General features: G+C 40.5%; 1 protein-coding gene and 1 pseudogene across 4 annotated transcripts in view; one reads left to right on the top strand and one right to left on the bottom strand.

Annotated features, from left to right (window-relative positions):
• Positions 477 to 21078, top strand: part of TBC1D30 (TBC1 domain family member 30) — a 92428-nt gene continuing 71826 nt past the window's right edge. For 2 of the 4 annotated variants that reach the window (XM_018047983.1, XM_013963894.2), the window contains exons 1-2: positions 483 to 1879; positions 6251 to 6415. In XM_018047983.1, the coding sequence (XP_017903472.1) occupies positions 1468 to 1879; positions 6251 to 6415 (577 nt within the window). In that variant the 5' untranslated portion in view covers positions 483 to 1467. Of the gene's footprint in view, positions 1880 to 6250; positions 6416 to 21078 lie in introns of all 4 variants that reach the window. The other 2 variants (XM_018047982.1, XM_018047984.1) reach the window with 2 other exon arrangements.
• LOC108636008 lies at positions 18268 to 19253 on the bottom strand (annotated as a pseudogene).

The raw sequence follows: 21078 nt of genomic DNA, 5'->3' as shown, positions 1-21078 counted from the left end.
AACTCCTGGAGTTCACTCAGACTTCGTCCATCGAGTCCATGATGCCATCCAGCCATCTCATCCTCTGTCGTCCCCTTCTCCTCCTGCCCGCAATCCCTCCCAGCATCAGAGTCTTTTCCAATGAGTCAACTCTTCGCATGAGGTGGCCAAAGTACTGGAGCTTCAGCTTTAGCATCATTCCTTCCAAAGAAATCCCAGGTACAAATGTCAAATCATTATGTTGTATCCCTGAAACTAATATAATGTTATATGTTATAAGATGGGGATTTCCCTGGTGGTCCAGTAGCGAAGATTCTGGGTTTCCAAAGCAGGCAGTGAGGGTTCAATCTCTGTTCACGGAACTAAGATCCCGCGGGCTCCCCATCCCCCTAAATGTGCTTACTCCTTAATTGGGCGAAAGTGAAAGTGAAGTCCCTCAGTCGTGTCTGACTCTTTGGGACTCCGTGGACTGTAGCCTACCACGCTTCTGTCCATGGGATTTTCCAGGCAAGAGTACTGGAGTGGGTTGCCATTTCCTTCTCCAACTAGGTTAAAGTGAGAATTAAATGGGAAGATTCATGCAAAGAAGGCAGAACTGTCTCTGGCACACGAAAACATTGACAATAATTAATAATTCACAGAAATATCTACAGTGGAGGGGCATCCAATTCTTCCATTGAGGTCTAGGGTATCATGTAAACTTTTCATTTTACTGATAGAATCAGCTGCGTCAATTTATTAGTTTTGTCTTCTGGTAACATTTATTAAATCCCCATTCTGTTAGGTCTTGTGCCAGAGATTTAGTTGATCGTAATCTAGGTGAAAGAATCTTTATTAATCTTAATTCTTTCACCGAAGGAAAAAAGTTTACAGCGTTATTAAATCTCAAGTACATTCCAGATCTTAGAATCTAAACTAAGAAACGCCTTTGTGCTCTGCTAAGTCGCTCAGTCTTGTCCGACTCAGGTGGGAAGGTGAGAAGGGCTGGCTTTGAGGAGTATGTGGAGGGAGCTCCCGGCCTTGGCCTATTGCTGGGTGTTTGGAACTCTCCCAGGCACCGTTTCCTTCTGGTGGCTGAACAGGATGCAAGAGTTGCCCTCTTTTTGAGTTAATCACTTACATGCAAGTGAAGGCGGCAGCAGTCAGAGCGCCCTTCCCCCTCCGGGCTAAGGGCTTCACGCTGACACGTTCTGGCCACATCCTGCTCCTTGGCTCTCTTTAGACAGTGCTCCCGGGCTCAGGCGGGCCTCACCTGCGGCAGGTGAACCCAGGTATCCACTGGCGTGGCCGCCCCCGCCTCCTTCCCGCCCGGGGCCGAGGAGCTGCGGCGCGGGTTCCGGCCCCGGGGAGGTCGGGCACCGGGGGATCCGGAGCCCGCTGGCGCCGCGCCCGGCCCAGGACACCGGCTGCGGGGCCGAGGCCGCGCCTCCTCCCGGAACTGGCCGGCGCGGCACCGCGAGAGGGGCGGCGGGAGCGGGGCCGGGGGCCATGGAGGTCCTGCCGGCCGGCGGGGGCCGGACGGGGCGCCCGCAGCCCGAGGCGAGGCCGGAGGACTCGGGGCGCGGAGTTCCCCGGGCGGAGCGAGCGCGGGGCTCCCGGGACTCCTGGGAGGGCGAGGAGGACCCGGAGCCTGGCGAGCCACGGGGCAGCCGCACGGCGTCCCTGGTGAGCGGGCTGCTCACCGAGCTGTACAGCTGCACCGAGGAGGAGGAGGCGGTCGGCGGGGGCCGGGGGCCCCGGGGCCGCCAGCGGCGCCGAGACAGCCTCGACAGCTCCACCGAGGCCTCCGGCTCCGACGTGTTCCTGGGCGGCCGCGGCGGCGCCGGCGACTCCCGCGTGTTACAGGAGCTGCAGGAGCGGCCGAGCCCGCGGCACCAGAGGCAGTACCTGCGGCAGAAAGGTGAGGGCCGGGGCGGGTGGGGGTGTCCGGGGAGCGTCCTTGTGCAGAGCCCCCTCCAGATCTGCCGGCGCTCACCTGTGCGCACCTGTGCTGATGGGCCGAGCGCCCGGAGATACTATGTTTAGGGCGTCTCCTTTGATCCGTCGCGGCTGTCCACAGTGTCACGGATTCATAACTAGTCTTAGTTCTTACGTCCCCCCATTCCCTCTTGAGCCGGCTAGTGAAGCATCGCTTGTTGGAATGGTAGCCACGGGTCTCCCCTACTCCCCGACCCCTTCCCTCCTAGTGTTTGCAGAGGCCGGAGGCGAGAGGCAGTCCAGGTTCTAATTGCATCAGAACAGCTGTTAAGACGGGTTTGGAGTTTCTGATTTACCCATTTGAAATTACCTAGAGGGTCCCCAGGCGGAATAGAGGTGACACTTGGGGCTAGTTTAAGAAGAAAAAAAAAAGCAGCCACCTTTTTTTTTTTTTTTAAATCCTTCTTTGGCTGCATACTTGGATAGTATTTAGTGAGGCAGAATAATTCAATAATGCAGTTTCTAAGCAGAACGTGTGAAATCCATTTCTTAGAACGCCAGATTTCAAGAAGCTCATTAGGTGGATTTTTTTCCCCCTTGGGGGGCGGGTTAGTGGAGGGCCCTAGAGCAATGTAGTTATCACAGCATTTAACTGCTGGAACCTTCAGTTGAAGAGGTCGATCAGAAAATGGCCTTGACTTTTGGGGGCAGAGGTTAGTTTGGTGTTTCTTTTGTTATCAGACTCTGATGCTGCTGTCTAGTCCTAATTGAGATATTTTTTTCCCCCTCAACTTGCCTTTCAGGCACTTACACTTACTTACAATTACCTTTTTGTATAGATATATCCAGACCTCAATTTAGGAAATGAAGTGAGGTGTAGAAAACAAATGCTAAGCTATCATAACATTTCTTGAATTAATGTCCTTGTGCTAAATTACCAGGAAATGGAGGAACAAGAATACTATGGAGTGGTCTCCTGTCTCCTATTTGTAAGATCAGTCTAGCTGGTACCAGAGGGGAAAAGAAACTAGAAATGGAGTAAATCTGTCTGCTTTCTGAAATCTGTGTAAACAGCTTTCCTTCCTCTTTTGGCTTCCCCTGAAGATTTTTTTCCCCCAGCTGATTGTTACAAATGGCTTCCACCTTCCTCCCCTTGCCTGAGACTTTAGCTGGAGTCCTGCCATTTAATTTTATACAATTATTTGGCTGTTCTCAGAGTGTCTGTTTATGCCAAGAAGTTCCGTAGGGCAATAGTTCTTTCAGAATCCAGCTAATCCGTTTTGAAGAATTATGATTTGGCTTTTCGTTTTTTTCACAAAGTTATTCACTTTTCGTTACTGAGAGAATTTTGTGGATTAGTAATTTCCTTTTGGAAGAGGAAATTTGGCAAGCTAAAGTTTAAGGAAGAAAGAGGTCACAGTTTTGGAACTACAGATCACAATGAGTGACCACTTTCCTACTCATTCCTAAGACCTATAAGCACCAGTTTTGCCCAGGTCTCAGTCTTAAGCTCCCTGCTAATCTCCTCTTTCTTTGTAGTCGACTCTCTAAGGAAGAGCATGATGCCATATTATGCCAATCCTGCACACACAGATACACACCTTTACCAATAAACATCATCAGAGTACTCAGAATGAAGAATCAAGTGATGGAAACTGCTGTCTGCTAAAATAATTTTACATCTTATTAGAAAAATCTTATTGATTTTTTTCAGGATCAAAAAATATCCTTCCTGACATAAAACAGTTAAGACTCTCTTATAAAGTAGATAACCTGTGGTTAATTTTCTTTTCCCTCTATTAGGGATTTTGCTCTGGCACCTATTTAGATATTTAGCATGTGTGGGTCATTTATTTATGTGAGGCACCATAATGGTTTCTCAGGAAATCCAGGTGCTCTTCTCAGTGTTTTCATTAAGGGCGTGAACTTTGGAGTCAGCTTGAGTTAACATCCTGCCAGCTCGCTGTTCCTTACTAGCAAGTTCTTTAACCTCTCTGAGTCTCATTTTCCTTACCTACCGATAATAATGCTGCTGCTTCATAAGTCTGGCAGAGAAAGACAAATACATACTATCACTTATATGTGAAATCTAACAAATAATACAAATGAATTTATTTACAAAATAGCAACAGTCTCACAGACATAGAAAACATTTATGATTATCAAAGGGGAAAGCCAGGGGGAATGGATAAATTAGCAGTATGGGATTAACAGATGCACACTTCTATATATAAAATAGATAAGCAACAAAGATTTACTATATAGCACAGGGAACTATATCTTGTAATAACCTATAGTGGAAAAGAATCTAAAAAAATATAACTGGATCACTGCTGTATACCTTAATCTAATATAAATATCATAAAGCAACTATACTTCAACAAAAGAAAATACTACTGCATTATAGCGAAGACGTGAGACTTATGTAAGTTAATGTGTATGAAGTGCTCAATAAATGTTCATTTCAGTCGCTTAGTTGTGTCTGACTCTTTGTGACCCCATGGACTGCAGCACACCAGACTTCCTTGTCTATTACCAACTCCTGGAGCTTGCTCAAACTCTTGTCCATCAAGTTGAGGATGCTTATTTTTATTATTATGTACACTGGAGTTCCTTAAAGAGGAGATGATGGTCATTGATGATGATCACTGATGATGATCGGTTGATGATCTCTTCAGTTTTCCTCATTTATTTAACACTGTGTTAGGAGCTATGGCTGATGCTGTGGGACATATAAAGATAAAAGAGACCTTATTTTTATCTTCTGGATATTTACATACCAGCAGACGTTGCTGTAAAAGGCGTTTTCAAATTCAACTATGACGATTTTTGCTATACCGGACAGTACATATTATTAAAAAAAATCGTAGAGCTGTAGGTACCTTAAGAGTCACTGAAAATGACTTTTTAGTGGAAGGAAAGTGTAATTTGAATGCAAGATGATATTCCTACCTCTTTTGTTTCTAGAAGGAACTACTTTGAACATTCAAATTTGCTCTATTTGAAGGAATATAGATTTAAAGAGTCTCTGGTGTTTTCCTGTTGCTTGATTCCATATTTAATCATCCTCAGAACCCAAGTATTTTCAATTAACTTAAAGTGTGTTCGTTCTTCTCATTATGTCTCACATTTGAACTCAAGGTGAGAGAAATAATGGGCTTTTGTTCTCTTCTTCATAGCAATTCCTTATTCTTACTTTATTGCTCTTTATATTGATGTTTATAAATGCTATTCACATTTGTTTCCCAGAATAATCTTGTATAATTTGAGACCTGGAGCACTGCCTTGTCTAAGATAAGACAGTTGATTAATCCAAAGGTAGTTCTTTTTAACTCAGGGTCAAATGCATTTTTCATAATGAGGTCAACTGAGTATGACAGCTGTTAAAGCAAATACCCCCCTCCACCTGTGTTACTCAGATCCCCAAAGTTCACTTCCTTTGATCTCTGGAGTATTTTTCTTACTTTTGAACATTTCTTTTTTTCTCTCTGACCCTCTCTAGTTTCTCTAAATCTCTTTCAGAATGAGTAGATCCAAACCGCACACAGGACCTCTAATGAGGGCCTCACCAATGCCACGCCAAGTAGAAGGCTCTGCTCGCCTGGCAGGTCACAGCATGGTGACTAAGGATAACATTAAGTATGACTAACGAAACTCCCAAATTGTAATGATTATCCACGTAAATGTTGTGATCGCTTCTGATTCTCAAGTCTTTTTTCTTTAGTAGAAAAACTGATGTTGAGAGTATTAGTTTTATGGATGTGAACTATCTTTTATTTATCTGATTAAAGGAAATATATTTTCTACCATATTTGGAGGTGAAGTATTGTCCCAATATTCAAGCTATTGGAAGACTGTGTATTTGAAACAGAATGGTCATCACTGCATACATCTACATTAGAAAATGTAGTATTACTTACTTTTAACTGATCATTTACAAAGCTGAGTACTTTAAAAAGTTGTTATCAGCTGTTAGGTTTATCATTGATTTAATAGACTAAAAAATTCTCTTTTCTTGCAAGTTTACCGTCTGAGCACTTTAATGATACAATTTTGAGTCAATGAAACATAAATTTGCAATCAGAGCTGGATATCTTAAGATTCTTTGCCTACATGTTACAGGTAGCCTCAAGAATAAAATATATTTTACAGTATTTACATGGACAGGGCAGGAAATAGATGAGTGACTTATTTCATCAATCTCTTAGCTGAATATGTGTATGTAATCCTGGGTGAAAATTCAGGATTACTTGGTTTAAAGGATGTTCCAAAGATTTATCTTATGATCAGTATCATATTGGAATTTGTATTCCTCTCAGAGTATTTATTGTTCTGTTTCCCTTTTTGCTGATAGACACGAATGAACTGGAGACGATCCTTCGAGAACTAAAGTACAGGATTGGCATTCAATCAGCAAAGTTACTTCGGCAGCTGAAGCAGAAAGATAGGCTTGTGCACAAAGTACAGAGAAACTGTGACATTGTGACAGCGTGCCTGCAGGCTGTGTCTCAGAAGAGAAGTAAGTGCAGAGTGGGCTTAGCCCTTTTGCCGTGTGGGACTGGAATGTTAGTGAAGCTACATCAGTAGTCATGATATTTTCGAATATTTATATTGAGAAATTTTAAATGGAAGCCTACCCCTTCAGCCTATCCCTTCAAGAACGATGAACAACTCAGACAGTTTCCTATATTTTTCAGTTAAGGTATGTATTATTGGCTTGGCCCAAAAGTTTGCTTGGGTTTTCCATAAGATGGAATGGGAAAACCTGAACAAACTTTTGGGCCAATCCAATACATATCTGATGTTACAGACTTAGTTTTGTTATTCTAAATTTGAAGTAGTATCCCACGTTGAAAATGGTTATTTTTGCCTAATGCTAAATAATGTCTGAAATCTTTATTTTTAAAACAGCAGCAAAGAGACACAACCTAGAAGTCATGCTTCTGCTTCCTTATGCTGTGTGTTGCTCTAATAAGTGAATTAAGCAGTTGACTTAAAAGAAGGAGACTCTTGTCTCCAGGATCCTATAACTTACTCTGAAATCTGAAAAGGATAAAATATTTTAAAAATTAAATTGTCTCAGGGGGTTAATTCATTCAAAACCAAGAGATACATGGTTTGTTCAAATGTTAAATTACTAATCCATATTAGATACTAGATATAAAAGCTTATGAATTGGTTTTTTAAATTCTTCATGCAAGAGTTTTATGTTTTATTCTGCTAATTTTTCCCCATTTGTGTTTTGTATTTTTTATTAACATGCAGCACGGCAGAACAGTATGTTCAGGTATGGTAAATATAGGCACAGTGATGTGTTTTGATGGAATGCAGCTTTTTAGGTGCATGTGAAAGTTGCCTTTTTTGTTCCTTTACTTTCTCACATTTTGTGTGTAAAGTGACACTTCCTAGAGTTTTTTTTTTTTAAATTCTAAATTAAGATGTGTCTATTTGTGTAAAACAGGTTTCAGGGCTTGATTAGCTTCAGATAATATAATGGCTTAAATTACATTCTTATGTTTGTTATTTAAAAGAAAATACTGTTTGCTTCCTCTCCTTTTATTGTATCACTGTTATCCCAAGATTATTATTCATGGTGTTTACCGAAGAAGGTTTTGACCTAATTAAACAGAATACTGCTTTATTATTATAATGATGTAATACTCCATACAAGAAGCAAAATTGTCATTCCATAGAGGGTTTTCTCCAGAGCTAAGTACTTGTCTGAAATTGCTGGAGAAGGAGGGTAGAGATACAGAAATATACACATATATATATAGGCAGACATATACTATATAGTACATATCTATCTGTATATACATGTGTATCTACAAGAAGTTGTCATGTTTTACAAGTATTTGATATTTTTCCGTGGATTCTGATTGATTCACTGGTATTCAGTAAAAACGGTATTATTTTCCCTTTTAATGGTGAAACGTTTTGATCTTGATTTTTCTCTTGTCAACTATTGTTTTCATCTTCCCCTTAGTATTGTTTGTTCCAGAAGTTAAAAACCCAGAGTGGTAAATGAATGGATTTGGATGTGTGGGAAAGTGCAAGTGGGCGATGGAGCCAGTGTTAGGAGAGAAAGGAAGGTCAGGTCAGCACAGTATCATGGGTTGGTAATCACCAGGGACTGATAATCATTTAGAATTTGACTTTGCTTGACTGATGAAAGGACTGGCTTTTATGTCTTTTAAGAAAAATATGTCCACAAGCCGGTGATTCAACTTGTGAACTTGCGGATGCACCATTCCTATGTATTTTAGATTTTTGTCTCTTTAAATCTAGGGTTTTACATTTCAGAGAATATGGGGCATAATGGCTCCTTTCCTGGGATTTAAATTCTCACCTAGCTAATAAGACTCTATTAGATGGAACTAACAGAGTATTTTTGTTGAATTAAGAAATAACAGTGTCTCAGAATTATTCTCATCATATGATACAGTATTATGATGTAGACATTGTTAGAAATTTGACTAAGTGGTTATTTAGAGAACTCCAGAGATTTGGTGTTTAGTGACTGAATGCCTGAGTTCAGTAGTTGTACATTTGTCCTCTTTCCTCAAAGTCAGCTAACAACAGATAAATAGATGTATATAATTAATCACTGAACTTCCATTTTAGTAATGACTGTCAGTGATTCATTCAAATACAGCAACATGTTGAATTGTTTGTATTTAATGTTCAGGAGTCCAGATAATCCCTACTTTTCTCTCCATATAGATTCAGTGCTTATAATTCTTTCCATAAGTGATTTTTTCCCTTTTATAACATGCCATAGAATAAAACAATTTAAATCTTTTATTAAAATGAGTTTTTCCTGTTGGTTCATGAAAGGGGATATATTAATTTTGAAATAATCATAGGTATGGATTATGAACCAAAATGACTAGACCATTTTTATTTCTAACACATGTGAAGCAAGCACTTAGACTTTTTGATTTTCTACCCCAAGTCTTATGGTAACATCCCTTTATTTTCACACTGGGGTGAGAATAAGAGCAGGATCAATATTTGCCTTCCAGAATAGCAGATTTTTCCCTTATATTTTACCAGTCATCTAAAGGTAACCATAGTATAACCACTTTAATATTAATGGTATAATTAATAATAAGAACCATGGCAGCAGTTATTATTCATAAGTATGTGTTTTATGCCATACTGTTGGTTTTATCTCTCATAGCAACTCTGAGAGTATTTTGTCCCTGCGTGTGTGCTTAGTCATGTCTGACTCTTTGTGACCCCATGGACTGTAGCCCGCCAAGGCTCCTCTGTCCAGGGGGTTCTCTAGGCGAGAATACTGGAGTGGGTTGCCATTTCCTCCTCCAGGGGATCTTCCTGACCCAGGTATCAAATCTGTATCTCCTGTGTCTTGGCAGGCAGATTCTTTACCACTGAGCCACCTGGAAAGCCCATTTAGGCACATTTTATTGTTTTTAGGCACATTTTATTGGGACATTGAGATTTAGAAAGTTTTAAGTAATTTGTCTAGTGGCTGAGGTGGAATTTGAAGATAGATATCCTAAAAATTCACTCTTTGTACCATAAATTGTGACATAAGAGTGCTCTACTTTTTTTTCTTAGCCACTAGAGTGATACTTCTATAATACTGGATTACTGTTGGAGCAATAAGAAATTTGTAACCTGCAAAGCACATAATATAGAGTTTCAGGTTTATTAGAATATACTGCTTTAGCATGTTGGCATGTGATATAAAATACTTTATCTTTTCTTGGCCAGATGGATTATGGAACAAGTGCATGTGGTGTGTAGGAAAATCCATTCAAAGACATTAAGATGATGGGAAGAATAAGATGACTATTTGGCCAGGAGTTTGACTCTGATGTTAAGATTTTTAAGCAGTTTGCTTATCCCATGGTTTGACTATTTTTCCTGAAAGCAAAAGGGAGGCCATCTTAGTGATCGGTCTTGCCTAGTTCTATAGTTTTTTGCATTGGTGCATTAAATGTTTAAGTTATGCTGGTTGAGTTTGTGAAAGGTGCTATCACTCCAGTGATAAAATCTAGAGATAACTGGAAAACTATGAAAAGCGTATATATGAAAATACTGTTTTTTTTTTTTTAAGAATCACTCTATTTATTTACTTATTTGGCTGCACTGGTCTTCGTTGAGGCAAACGGGATCTTTGTTTCGTCAGGCAGATCTTTCATTGCAGGGTACAGACCCTCTAGTTGCGGCACGTGGGCTGTCTGGTTGTGGTGCGTGAGTTCAGAAGCTGTGGCCGTTTCAGTAGTTGTAGTCAGTTCAGTTAGTTGCTGTGGCAGGAGGGGTCTTCATTCTCAGCATAGGAATTGAACCCATGTCCCCTGCATTGCAAAGTGGATTCTTAACTACTGGACCACCAGGAGAGTCTTGGAAATGTCTTTATTTTTAGTCTGGTCAGTAAGTACAGGGATTTATGCAGCTTATAGACTCATTTTATTAGTGCGTCGCCCTGGCATCTTGATTATCATGATTATTATAATTAAATCTTGCTATCATAAATGCCTGGGAGAGACTTTGTCCAATAGGAGTGGTCATTGTTCTCTTTCTGTGGCCATGTTCTCTGCAGTAGTACCTTGTCATCTCTGGCAAGAGAAGGAATTTGTGTGACCCTAAGCTTGGTGTCTCTGACATTCAACATTTTCCATTAAGAAGCAATTCCCTTTGCTTTTTTAAAAATTATAAAAGTAATGCACTCAACCATCTATCTACCCCTAGGTATTTCCCCAACAGAACTGGAGATGTATATCCCCATGAAAATTGGTACATGAATGTTCATAGCAACTTTTTTTTTATCATGGCCCCAAAATGGAAACAATGCAAATGTCAATTAGTGGATGAATGGATACCAAATGTGATAAACCCATATGTTGGAATATTATTCAGCCATAAACAGGAATGAAGTTACTAATTCATGTTACAACATGGATGACCCTTGAAAACATGCTTAATGAAAGAAGCAGACACAAAAGTCCACATACTTTATGATTCCATTTGAAATGTTCAGAATAGACAAATCCATAGAAAGAGAAAATAAGTTAGTCATTGCTAAGGCTGGCAGTTCAGGAGAACAGGAAGTGACTGCTGATGGCAAGGCTTTTTTGTTGGAGTGATGAAAATGCTGTGCTGTTAGATAGTACACAATTTTGTGAATATACTAAAAATCATTAAACTGTACAGTGGAAAAGGGTGAATATTTTATGGTATATCAATTATATCTCAATAAAAAGTGTTTAAATATATTAAAGGAACTTTGGAAAATACAGAAGTTGAAAAAAAGAGGAAAAAATAATTTTCTAAAGAGGGTCTCTTAAATTTTTGAATCTTTATTCTATTTGAATAAAAATATGAAGTTTTTCCAAAGTCAGTGTACTGTATATTTCTGTATCCCGCCTTTTTCATGTGGCATACCGTAAACTGGTGCTATTGTCATAAATTATTCATAAACATAATTTTGAATGATTAATGCACTATTTTCCAGTCTACCATTTTTTGTTGTTACCATCTCGTGGCAGTGATGAATCTCCTTTCAGTTGTGGGTACAGAACCTCATTATTTAAGCAATAAAGGAAATTGATGGACTTACCTAGTTAAAAGTCCAGGGATGTGCCTTCAGGTGTAGCTAAATCAGATACAGGTGCTCAAAGAGCATCTTTAAAAATATGCCTTCATCTCTTAGCTGTGCTTTCCTCTGTATTAGATAACACCCCAGTGACCAACAGCAGCTCCAACTCAGCAAACTTATCAAAAGAACAGATCTTTTTCCATAATTCCAGAAAGTCCCATAGTTCACTTTCCTTGACCTAGTTGGGTCACAGGCTTACTGAGAATCAATCAATCCTTTTTTATATGTATGTAAGAAGGTGTTAGGGCTTCCCTGATAGCTCAGTTGGTGAAGAATCTGCCTGCAGTGCAGGAGACCTGGGTTCAATCCCCGTGTCAGAAAGATCCCCTGGAAAAGGATATGGCTACCCGCTCCAGTATTCTTGCCTTTAAAATCCCATGGGCAGAGGAACTTAGTGGGCTACACAGTCCGTGGGGTTGCAGGAGTCAACACAACTTGATGACTAAACCACCAAGAAGGTGTTAAAGTAATAAGTGCTATGGGGAAAAACAACAACAGAATAACAAAGATTTGGAGTTGCCAACACTTGGTGTTGATGTTGTCAGTCCTTTAAATTTTAACCATTCTAGTGAGTGTTTTAGTGGCTGCATGATTTTTGTTTTAATTTTGCTGATTACTAATGTGGTTCAGCACCTCTTCCTCTTCCTTTTTGTCTCTAAGAAAGGTTGTCTCCTTTTTCTTATAGATTCTGAGTATGAGTCTTTGTCAGATGTATGTGATGCAAACACCTTCTCCCACTTCTCTGGTTTGCATTTTCACTGTCAAGAGTGTTGTTTAGAAGGAATCTATGTATGTTCTCCTGGGAGTCATTCTTTCCCCTCTGGAATCTCACCTGCTACTTTGTGTATTTGGTCAGATTCTTGACATGTTCCCTGTTGTTTAGTAAAGTTGCTCTTCTTGGGGTGTACTAAACCTGGTGATTTTTTTTAAAAGCTTTTTTTTCCATTTTGTTTTAATATACTGAGAAAGAAATGAGAATCTTAAGATCAATTTCCAAATAGAAAAAGAAGTACGTCAAGGCTGTATATTGTCACCCTGCTTATTTAACTTATATGCAGAGTACATCATGAGAAACTCTGGGCTGGAAGAAACACAAGCTGGAATCAAGACTGCCGGGAGAAATATCAATAACCTCAGATATGCAGATGACACCACCCTTATGGCAGAAAGTGAAGAGGAACTAAAAAGCCTCTTGATGAAAGTGAAAGAGGAGAGCGAAAAAGTTGGCCTAAAGCTCAACATTCAGAAAACGAAGATCATGGCATCCGGTCCCATCACTTCATGGGAAATAGATGGGGAAACAGTAGAAACAGTGTTAGACTATTTTTTTGGGCTCCAGAATCACTGCAGATGGTGACCGCAGCATGAAATTAAAAGATGCTTACTCCTTGGAAGAAAAGTTATGACCAACCTAGATAGCATATTCAAAAGCAGAGACATTACTTTGCCGACTAAGGTCCATCTAGTCAAGGCTATGGTTTTTCCTGTGGTCATGTATGGATGTGAGAGTTGGACTGTGAAGAAGTCTGAGCACTGAAGAATTGATGCTTTTGAACTGTGGTGTTGGAGAAGACTCTTGAGAGTCCCTTGGACTGCAAGGAGAGCCAACCAGTCCATTCTGAGGGAGATCAGCCTTGGGATTTCTTTGGAAGGAATGATGCTAAAGCTGAAACTCCAGTACTTTGGCCGCCTCATGAGAAGAGTTGACTCACTGGAAAAGACTCTGATGCTGGGAGGGATTGGGGGCAGGAGGAGAAGGGGACTATAGAGGATGAGATGGCTGGATGGCATCATGGACTCGATGGACGTGAGTCTGAGTGAACTCTAGGAGATGGTGATGAATAGGGAGGCCTGGCGTGCTGCGATTCATGGGGTCGCAAAGAGTCGGACACTACTGAGCGACTGAACTGAAATGAACTGAACTGAAGATCAATTTTAGGAGTGGTGTGTGTTGTTGTTATTGTTCAGTCGCATCTGACTCTTTGAGACCCCATGGACCACAGCATGCCAGGCTTCCCTGACCTTCATCATCTCCCGGAGTTTGCTCAAACTCATGTCCTTTCAGTCGGTGATGCCATCCAACCATCTCATCTTCTGTCATCCACTTCTTCTGCCTTGAATCCTTCCCAGCATCAGGATCTTTTCGAATGAGTCAGCTCTTTGCATCCAGTGGCTTCAGCTTCAGCATCAAGCCTTCCAATGAATATTCAGTGGTGTGTATGTTAAGTAGCTATTCATTTTGGAACATGGGGACAGGATTGTAATAAAAGGAAATGGAGCAGTTGAAAAAGGAGAGTGTCATTCAATGGACAAGAGTCCTTAGTTTTTATGTAGTCCAATTTACTAGTCTTTTAGCTTCTTGGAGGGCCAGCTTCATCAGCCTGTGATCTGTGCAGACACACGGGGCCTGTGCTCATTAGAGCCCCACACTTGATTTAATGCTCTGTTGTTGCTGTTTATGATTTTAAGGGGTCCCATAGATTACAAAACCAGTGCTGCATTTATAGTTGGTGCTTTTTTATTATCCCATTTTATTTTCAGAAAGTTTTAGTATTTTGTTTTCAGATCTTGAGTCACCTAGAATTGATTCATTTTGTTTGTGATATAACATAGGAGTCAAATTTCATTTGTCCATATGGACATCTAATTACTTAGCCTAGTTTATCAGAGACCATCCTGTTCCCACTGCTCTGTGGTGCCATTTTTGGAAAAATGTCTGTATGTGTGTGGTCTACTTTGAAGCTTTTATTCTGTTTTGTCTATCCTTGAGCTAATGCAACACTGTCTTAATTATTATACTTTATAGTAACTCTTGCTATCTGATTCTCTTGGTTCTTACACCTTGTTATTCTTTAAGATTGTTTTATTATTGGCTTTTTGGGGAGAATTGATGTCTTTACAATGGTGGGTCTTCTGGTCTGTAAAGATGGCATTTAAAATTATTATTTATTATTATTCCAACTTATTTGAATGATATTTTACAGTTTTCTATATAGAGGCCTTATATATTTTTACTATATTCTTAGGAAATTGAGTTTTCTTGATGCTGTTTTGAATTGGTATCTTTTAAGAAATTGTTTCTAGTCATTTTCTGCACATGAATTTTGTACCTAATCATCTTACTTTTTCTTTTGTTAATTTTAATAATTTATCATAAAAGCTTCTGATTTTTTCTAAATGCAAAATCTTTATCTCCTGTAAATACTTTGTTTTATGGATTTCTTTACCATCCTTTTATTTTTCTCCTCTTGTGTATTGGTTAGGAACTCCAGTTTAATCTTGAATGGAAGCAGTGATAATGGATGGAAATTTTTGAATCATTTTTTAGATTCCACATATAAGGGATGTCATATGATGTTACTCCTTCAAGGTACCTCTTTTTCCATTCTTTAGAAGAGATTGTGTAAGACTGGAATTATTCCTTTCATAAATGTTTGGTAGAATTCACTGGTAAAATATTTAGGCCCTAAGTTTCCTTTGTAGGAATGTTTTAAATAATGGATTCAACTTTAAAAATTATAGCATTATTTGTATTCTCTAATTCTTATTCTGTCAGCTTGGGTGAGTGACATAGAATTTGCCCATTTCATATAACATTTCACATTTACAAGCATAAAAATTTGAAGAAAAGTTTTGGGTTTCTCTAGTGTTTTAATATACTAAAACAATATCACTGATTTAAATAGAATTCACTTACCGCTTAAAATATTATAGAATGTATCCCCATAAAGAAGAATATTCTAATACATATATGTATATTAAAAAATAAACAAAAGATGATGTACGTGGATATCTACCTATCAAGATTGAGTAACAAATATTACTGGCACATTAGAAGTCTCTGTGTGTTCCTTCCTCCCTGGTTGAAATCGGCTTTCTCTCCTGCATTTGTGTTAATTATTCGCTTGCTTCTCTTTATAGTTTTTCCCACCTCCTGGACATATTCATAAATAACATATAGTTTTAAAGAGCTGAGTAGCAAGCCCACCCCTACTTGTGAAGGGAAAGGGTAATGTTACTTCTGGAAAAGCTCTGAAAAGATAACCAGTTTCTGGGTCACAGTCTGATCAATTCACTGGAGCCCCTTCTGGGGGTGTCAGAGGGCAAGATTGTAAGTGGGTCCTGTAGCATTTGCCAGGATTGTAGTTTGGACTAGTTGCTGAATGATCAGCTAAGTTAGGGGAGTAGACTACTGCTTTTTTTTTGTAATTTTTTTTTATTGAAGGATAATTACTTTACAATATTGTGTTGGTTTCTGCCATATATCAACATGAATCAGCCATAGGTATACATATATCCTCTCCCTCTTAAATCTCCCTCCCACCTCCCACCCTGTCCCACCTGTCTAGGTTGTCACAGAGCACCTGTTTGAGCTCCCTGAGTCATACAGCAAAATCCCCATTGGCTATCTATTTTACATATAGTAATGTATATGTTCCCATGATACTGTGTCTATTTGTCCCACCCCCTCATTCCCCTACTGTGTCCACAAGTCTGCTCTCTATTAATTTTTGGCTGTGCTGGGTGTTTGCTGCTGTGTGCAGGCTTTCTTGTTGCGGCGAGCGGGCGCTACTCTCTAGTTGCAGTGCGCAGGCTTCTCATTGTGGTGACTTCTCTTGTTGTGGGGCATGGACTGTAGGTGCATGGGCTCAGTAGTTGTGCCCCAGGCTTAATTGCTCTGTGACTGCTGCTTATTTTTGATTTGAAGCCTGCCATGGCTTTGCTCCTGCTCTCAGAAGTAGGTCCAAGCAGAATACTTTTGTGAGTATGGAGGGGAGTGGAGAATAGGCGCTTCATCAGCACACTGAGATAAACAAGCCCAGGTAAGAATCTGGGCCAGCTCACCTGGGAATTCTCTCCTTGAATTAGAAAGAGGGACCAGTAGCAGGAAGCATCTTGTGTTGACTGCAGTCCACACCCCTGTGACTTGAGCTGCTGCTCCACTCCGCACTGGCCGTGCCGTGTCTGAAGTACACCTCTCATCTTGAGATCTCTCTTCACTCTTTTCCTGGAGGTTGTCTTTGCTGTGTTGGAGTTCTCTCTTCTTGTGTCCTGTGTTTTCTCCTCCTTATTTTTTTATATCATCACCCATGTCCCCTTGAGAAAGGATGCCTGTGAGGTCAATTTCTGGAGACTGTGCAGGGATGGAAATGTCTTTATTGTATCCTTGCTTCGATTGGCAGTTCTATTCCTGCTCTGTTGCCTCCTTGCTTTCACTGTTGGACTAGAGAAGTCTGAAGCCTTCTGATCTGACATCCTTTGTACTGGACTGTTTATTTCTCCTTGTTGAAAGCTTGTGAACTCTTCTGTTTGTTCTTGGCCTTCTGAAATTCATGGTCAGGTTGCTTGGTGTGGGTCTGTTTTCATTCATTGTGCCGGGTCTAGACAGGCTTTTTCCATCAGGCAACATGCCTTTCAGTTCTGGAAAATTTATGTGAATTAATTCTTTGCCTTTCCTCTCTCCTTTTGTAAAAATCAAGTTTTATTGAAGTATAGTTGCTTTACAGTGTTGTGTTTCTGCTATATAACATCCTCTATATTTTTATTTTTCTTCCTTTTTCCTCTTTCTGTAATTCTATTGTTTGGCTGTTAGAGCATCTGAACTAATTCTGTAATTTTTTTTAATTGGCCAGATATTCTTTTAATGAGAATTATAAAAGACCAAAACATTTTTTTGCAAACTGCCTTTTTTTTTAAACAAATGATTTGCTTTTAATTACAAATACTGTGTGAGACGCCGCCTTCTTTTGCAAAACCAATAAATACAAGAACAAATTTTAAACATATGTGATCTGTCCAAGATATGTGGGGGGAGAGGGAGCCTGATTTTTTTTCCTCAGTATTAAAACAAAAATCAGTACTCTCTAGCTTGACAAAGAATAAGTTTGAAGGTATGACTCAACTGGAGAAGAGAGGGAGGCCATTTTATAGCTGCTTTAAATAGCTCCTGATGGTTCTTCCGATGTTACCTTTCCTTTCTGAAACCCATATCTTCACAAAATAGTTTAATTTAAAATATTTCTAATAAACTGATTAATGGGGAAAAATATGTATCAAACACATGTATAAATTTTACCGTCAACAGTTCTGCCTATCAATAAGACACTAACTTTAAAAGGTACAAAAAAAGTGAGGAAAACCCTGAATTACAGAAAAGAAAGTCAAATTTATTTAATGAAAAACTAGAATTAATAAAAATTAGCAAGTACACACAAAAATACACACACACACAAAAATATACACACAGCAGCAGGACTGTGTATTGACTCACATAGGGGAAAAGCAGTGGTCCAAGACCACTCAACATGGCTTTTCAGTTAAAAGGAAAAAAAATCCAAACATGCACACACACACACACACACACACACGCACACAAAAAACAAGAACCCAGTATTTTTCAACAATATACTCAATCTACAACAAACACAAATTCAGAATTATTTTACAGTGCTTCCTTTCTTAATATAAAAGATGCCCATCTTGGGTGCGCATATATATATATATATATATATATCAGTGGCTTACTGTTGATTTATTTTTAAATATATTAGTGTTATTACATTTATTACATTAAATATATTACATGTTATTACATTTATTTAATGGCCTTTCCTTTTATTTACCATCATGTGTCTAGCTTCCACCTACCAAAAATTTCTGATTGGTAGGCAGACAGGTGCCTTATTCTCTGAAATCAAATGCAGTGGTTTTAAACACTGGCCAGAAAATGTTTGATTGCCATTTCAACACATGGAAATAGTTACATTGATGCCTGACTTGCCATTTTCTGCAAAAAGCTGTGCAACTCTGGTGTCAAAGACTAGGCAGTTGCTATTCGTAATGGCTGTTGCAAGTCCCTCGTGAATAGATCGAGGCGTGGCATCCCAAGTCAGTAGCCGCCTAGGACCGTTTAGCTCGAGTCAATAAGCAAAGTCTTCAGCTTGTTTGCGTGTTCCTATCAGCTGTACAATCGCAAAGAATGGCTGGTGACCAACATATTTTTCCTGTTTCTCCAAGACTAGTATGAACTGAAAACCAAAACAGGACTGTATCATCACCTAGTCAACAGCACCAGAAAGATTAATGTCTGTGGCAAGGAAAACTATGTCCTCTCCCTGCAGGGTTGGGATGGATTCATGCTGATGCATCAGATGCGGTATTACAGCATCCAGAGAGCCTTGCCAGTTACAGGAAGCACCAGGGCACGGACAGGAGTAAGGCCTAAACTCACAGAGTTCTTCATGGTCTGCTTTTTCTGTGTGTGGCAGAGTTATTTCACATCCTGAAGATGCGTATTTACAGGAAAAAGGACTGAATTGGCCACTTTGTCCATAGGCAAGTTGCGAATGGATCCCAACGGGAGATCTTTGGGCGACAGTTACTACAAACAAGATGGCCACCCTGACACCGAGGAATCGGTGGCAACACATGGTTAAAACACATCGGACACTGAAAGAGACTCGCCCATTGACTGTTGCACGAAGTTGTGCCAGTCTGGGAGGTTCCAGTAGGTAACCCGGTTGCTGTCTGACGGCTCATTTCTGTGGGCGGAGAGCGCGCCTCGGCCGGGTCCTGGCTCAAACGCGCTGGGTCGTCGCCAACCGCCGTCCCCGCCTCTTCCTCAGGCCAGCACTGACCGGACACTGGGTCGCCGATGCCGCGGAGAGTGCGCCCCACAGCGGCCGCCCCGTCGCCCCCCGGGCGCTGTCGCCGTTTCGCACACGCCTTCCCTCCCACACCGCACAGTGCTGCGGCCGCCATGGAGCCGCGGCCGCCATGAGGAGGCGCTCCCGCGTCCTGGAGTGGGCGCGCTCTCATTCTCGTTTTGTTTCCTGTATCTGTAACTTTGCTTGCCTTTCTCAGAGATTATCTCAACTTTATTTCCCAATCCTGTTACGGAGACCTCTTTGAGGCCTTGTTATTTGCATGTTTCATGTATATGTACAGTATTCTGTTCTTATCTCACATGCAATATATCTTCTCATTGCTCTAGGGATATTAATGATGGAGACTAAAACAGATACACAGAAAACAGCTATTTGGAGAAAATAGGCTGTACAGGGAGGAAAAAAAATTTCAAAACTGCTGTTCTAGTTCGAGTTCTCTGAATATTTGGTAGTCCTTGGCTGTCTGCTCCTAAATGTGAGGATCTGAAAGAATGACTTGAACTCTGTCTGAGCTCACCACTAGGGCTTATGGGCTTGGAGCTTTACTGAAGGGTTATCTGGATGGGACCTTTCTTATCCCCTGCCTCCCCCAGCCCCGAGCCCAAGTCAGTGTCTAGGTTTTTCTTGTGGAGCTGGTGAGAGGCCTCAGGGAAGAGTCTCCTAACTTCCTTCCTGGGTGGAAGTTTTGTGGGGATAAGAGCTGGGTCTCTGCATTCAGCACTCAGGGTGCATATGGTCAAAGAATCCCTCTGTTTTAGGTTGAGTTCTCTTAGCTGGTTGTCCAGCAACTCTGTTTTAACCCTTTTCAGGAACGAAAACTTCCGTCTTTTTTGCAGGGATGGTAGAGAAGTAAGTCGGGCTTTCCAGGTGGTGCTAAAGAACCTGCCTGCCAATGCAGGAGACCTAAGAGACATGGGTTTGAGCCCTGGGTTGGGAAGATCCCCTGGAGGAGAGCATGGTAGCCCACTCCAGGATTCTTGCCTGGAGAATACCATGGATGGAGGAGCCTGGCGGGCTACAGTCCGTGGGGTCCACAAAGAGTTGACTATGACTGAAGTTACTTACCACACAGAGGAGTAAGTGACCAGCCACATGAAGTAGAGGAGAGAATCTAGGGATTCAAATGTTTTTCAACAGCTGTCTCCCTACTCTCCTTATTAAGCCTGGCTACCTCTTTCGTGGAGTATGGGGTGTAATAGAGTTTGGATTTCAGCTTTCCCGTGTCATTTTGGGATCCGGCTTTCTAGGATCTGCTAAGTCAATTTCTACATGTCTGTATGTTTTTTCTGCTTCAAAACTCTATTGCTGTTGTCTGTGCTGCTTTTGTTTGTTTGTTTTTTTACTTCTTGATCCTTGTTGGTTATGATAAACAAAGATCTCTTAACTGTATTTTTAGTGTGATTTTGACGGGGACCAAAATTAGTTGGGACCGAAATTCATTGGAAGGACTGATGCTGAAACTCCAACACTTTGGCCACCTGATTTGAAGAACTGACTCATTGGAAAAGACCCTGATGCTGGGAAAGATTGAAGGCAGGAGGAGAAGGGGACGACAGAGGATGAGATGGTTGGATGGCATCACCGGCTTGATGGACATAAGTTTGAGGAAGCTCTGGGAGTTGATGATGGACAGGGAAGCCTGACATGCTGCAGTTTATGGGGTTGCAACGAGTTGGACATCGCTGAGCGACTGAACTGAAAATTAGTTGAAATATTTTTTGAATCTTCCTTAATCCAGATGTGTGTGCTCCTTTTTCATAAGCTTGTTTGTTTTGCTAGGTGGAAAAAAATGAACATTTTTTCAACTTTATTGAGGTTTAATTGACTTGATTTAGCATTTAGATTAAGGTAGATGTGCCTTAACTTTGGAACATGGTTCCAGAATTG

This window comes from Capra hircus, chromosome 5 (genome assembly GCF_001704415.2).
Source record: "Capra hircus breed San Clemente chromosome 5, ASM170441v1, whole genome shotgun sequence".
NCBI classification, from domain to species: Eukaryota; Metazoa; Chordata; class Mammalia; order Artiodactyla; family Bovidae; genus Capra; species Capra hircus.
This window is presented reverse-complemented; position numbering and strand designations above follow the sequence as displayed.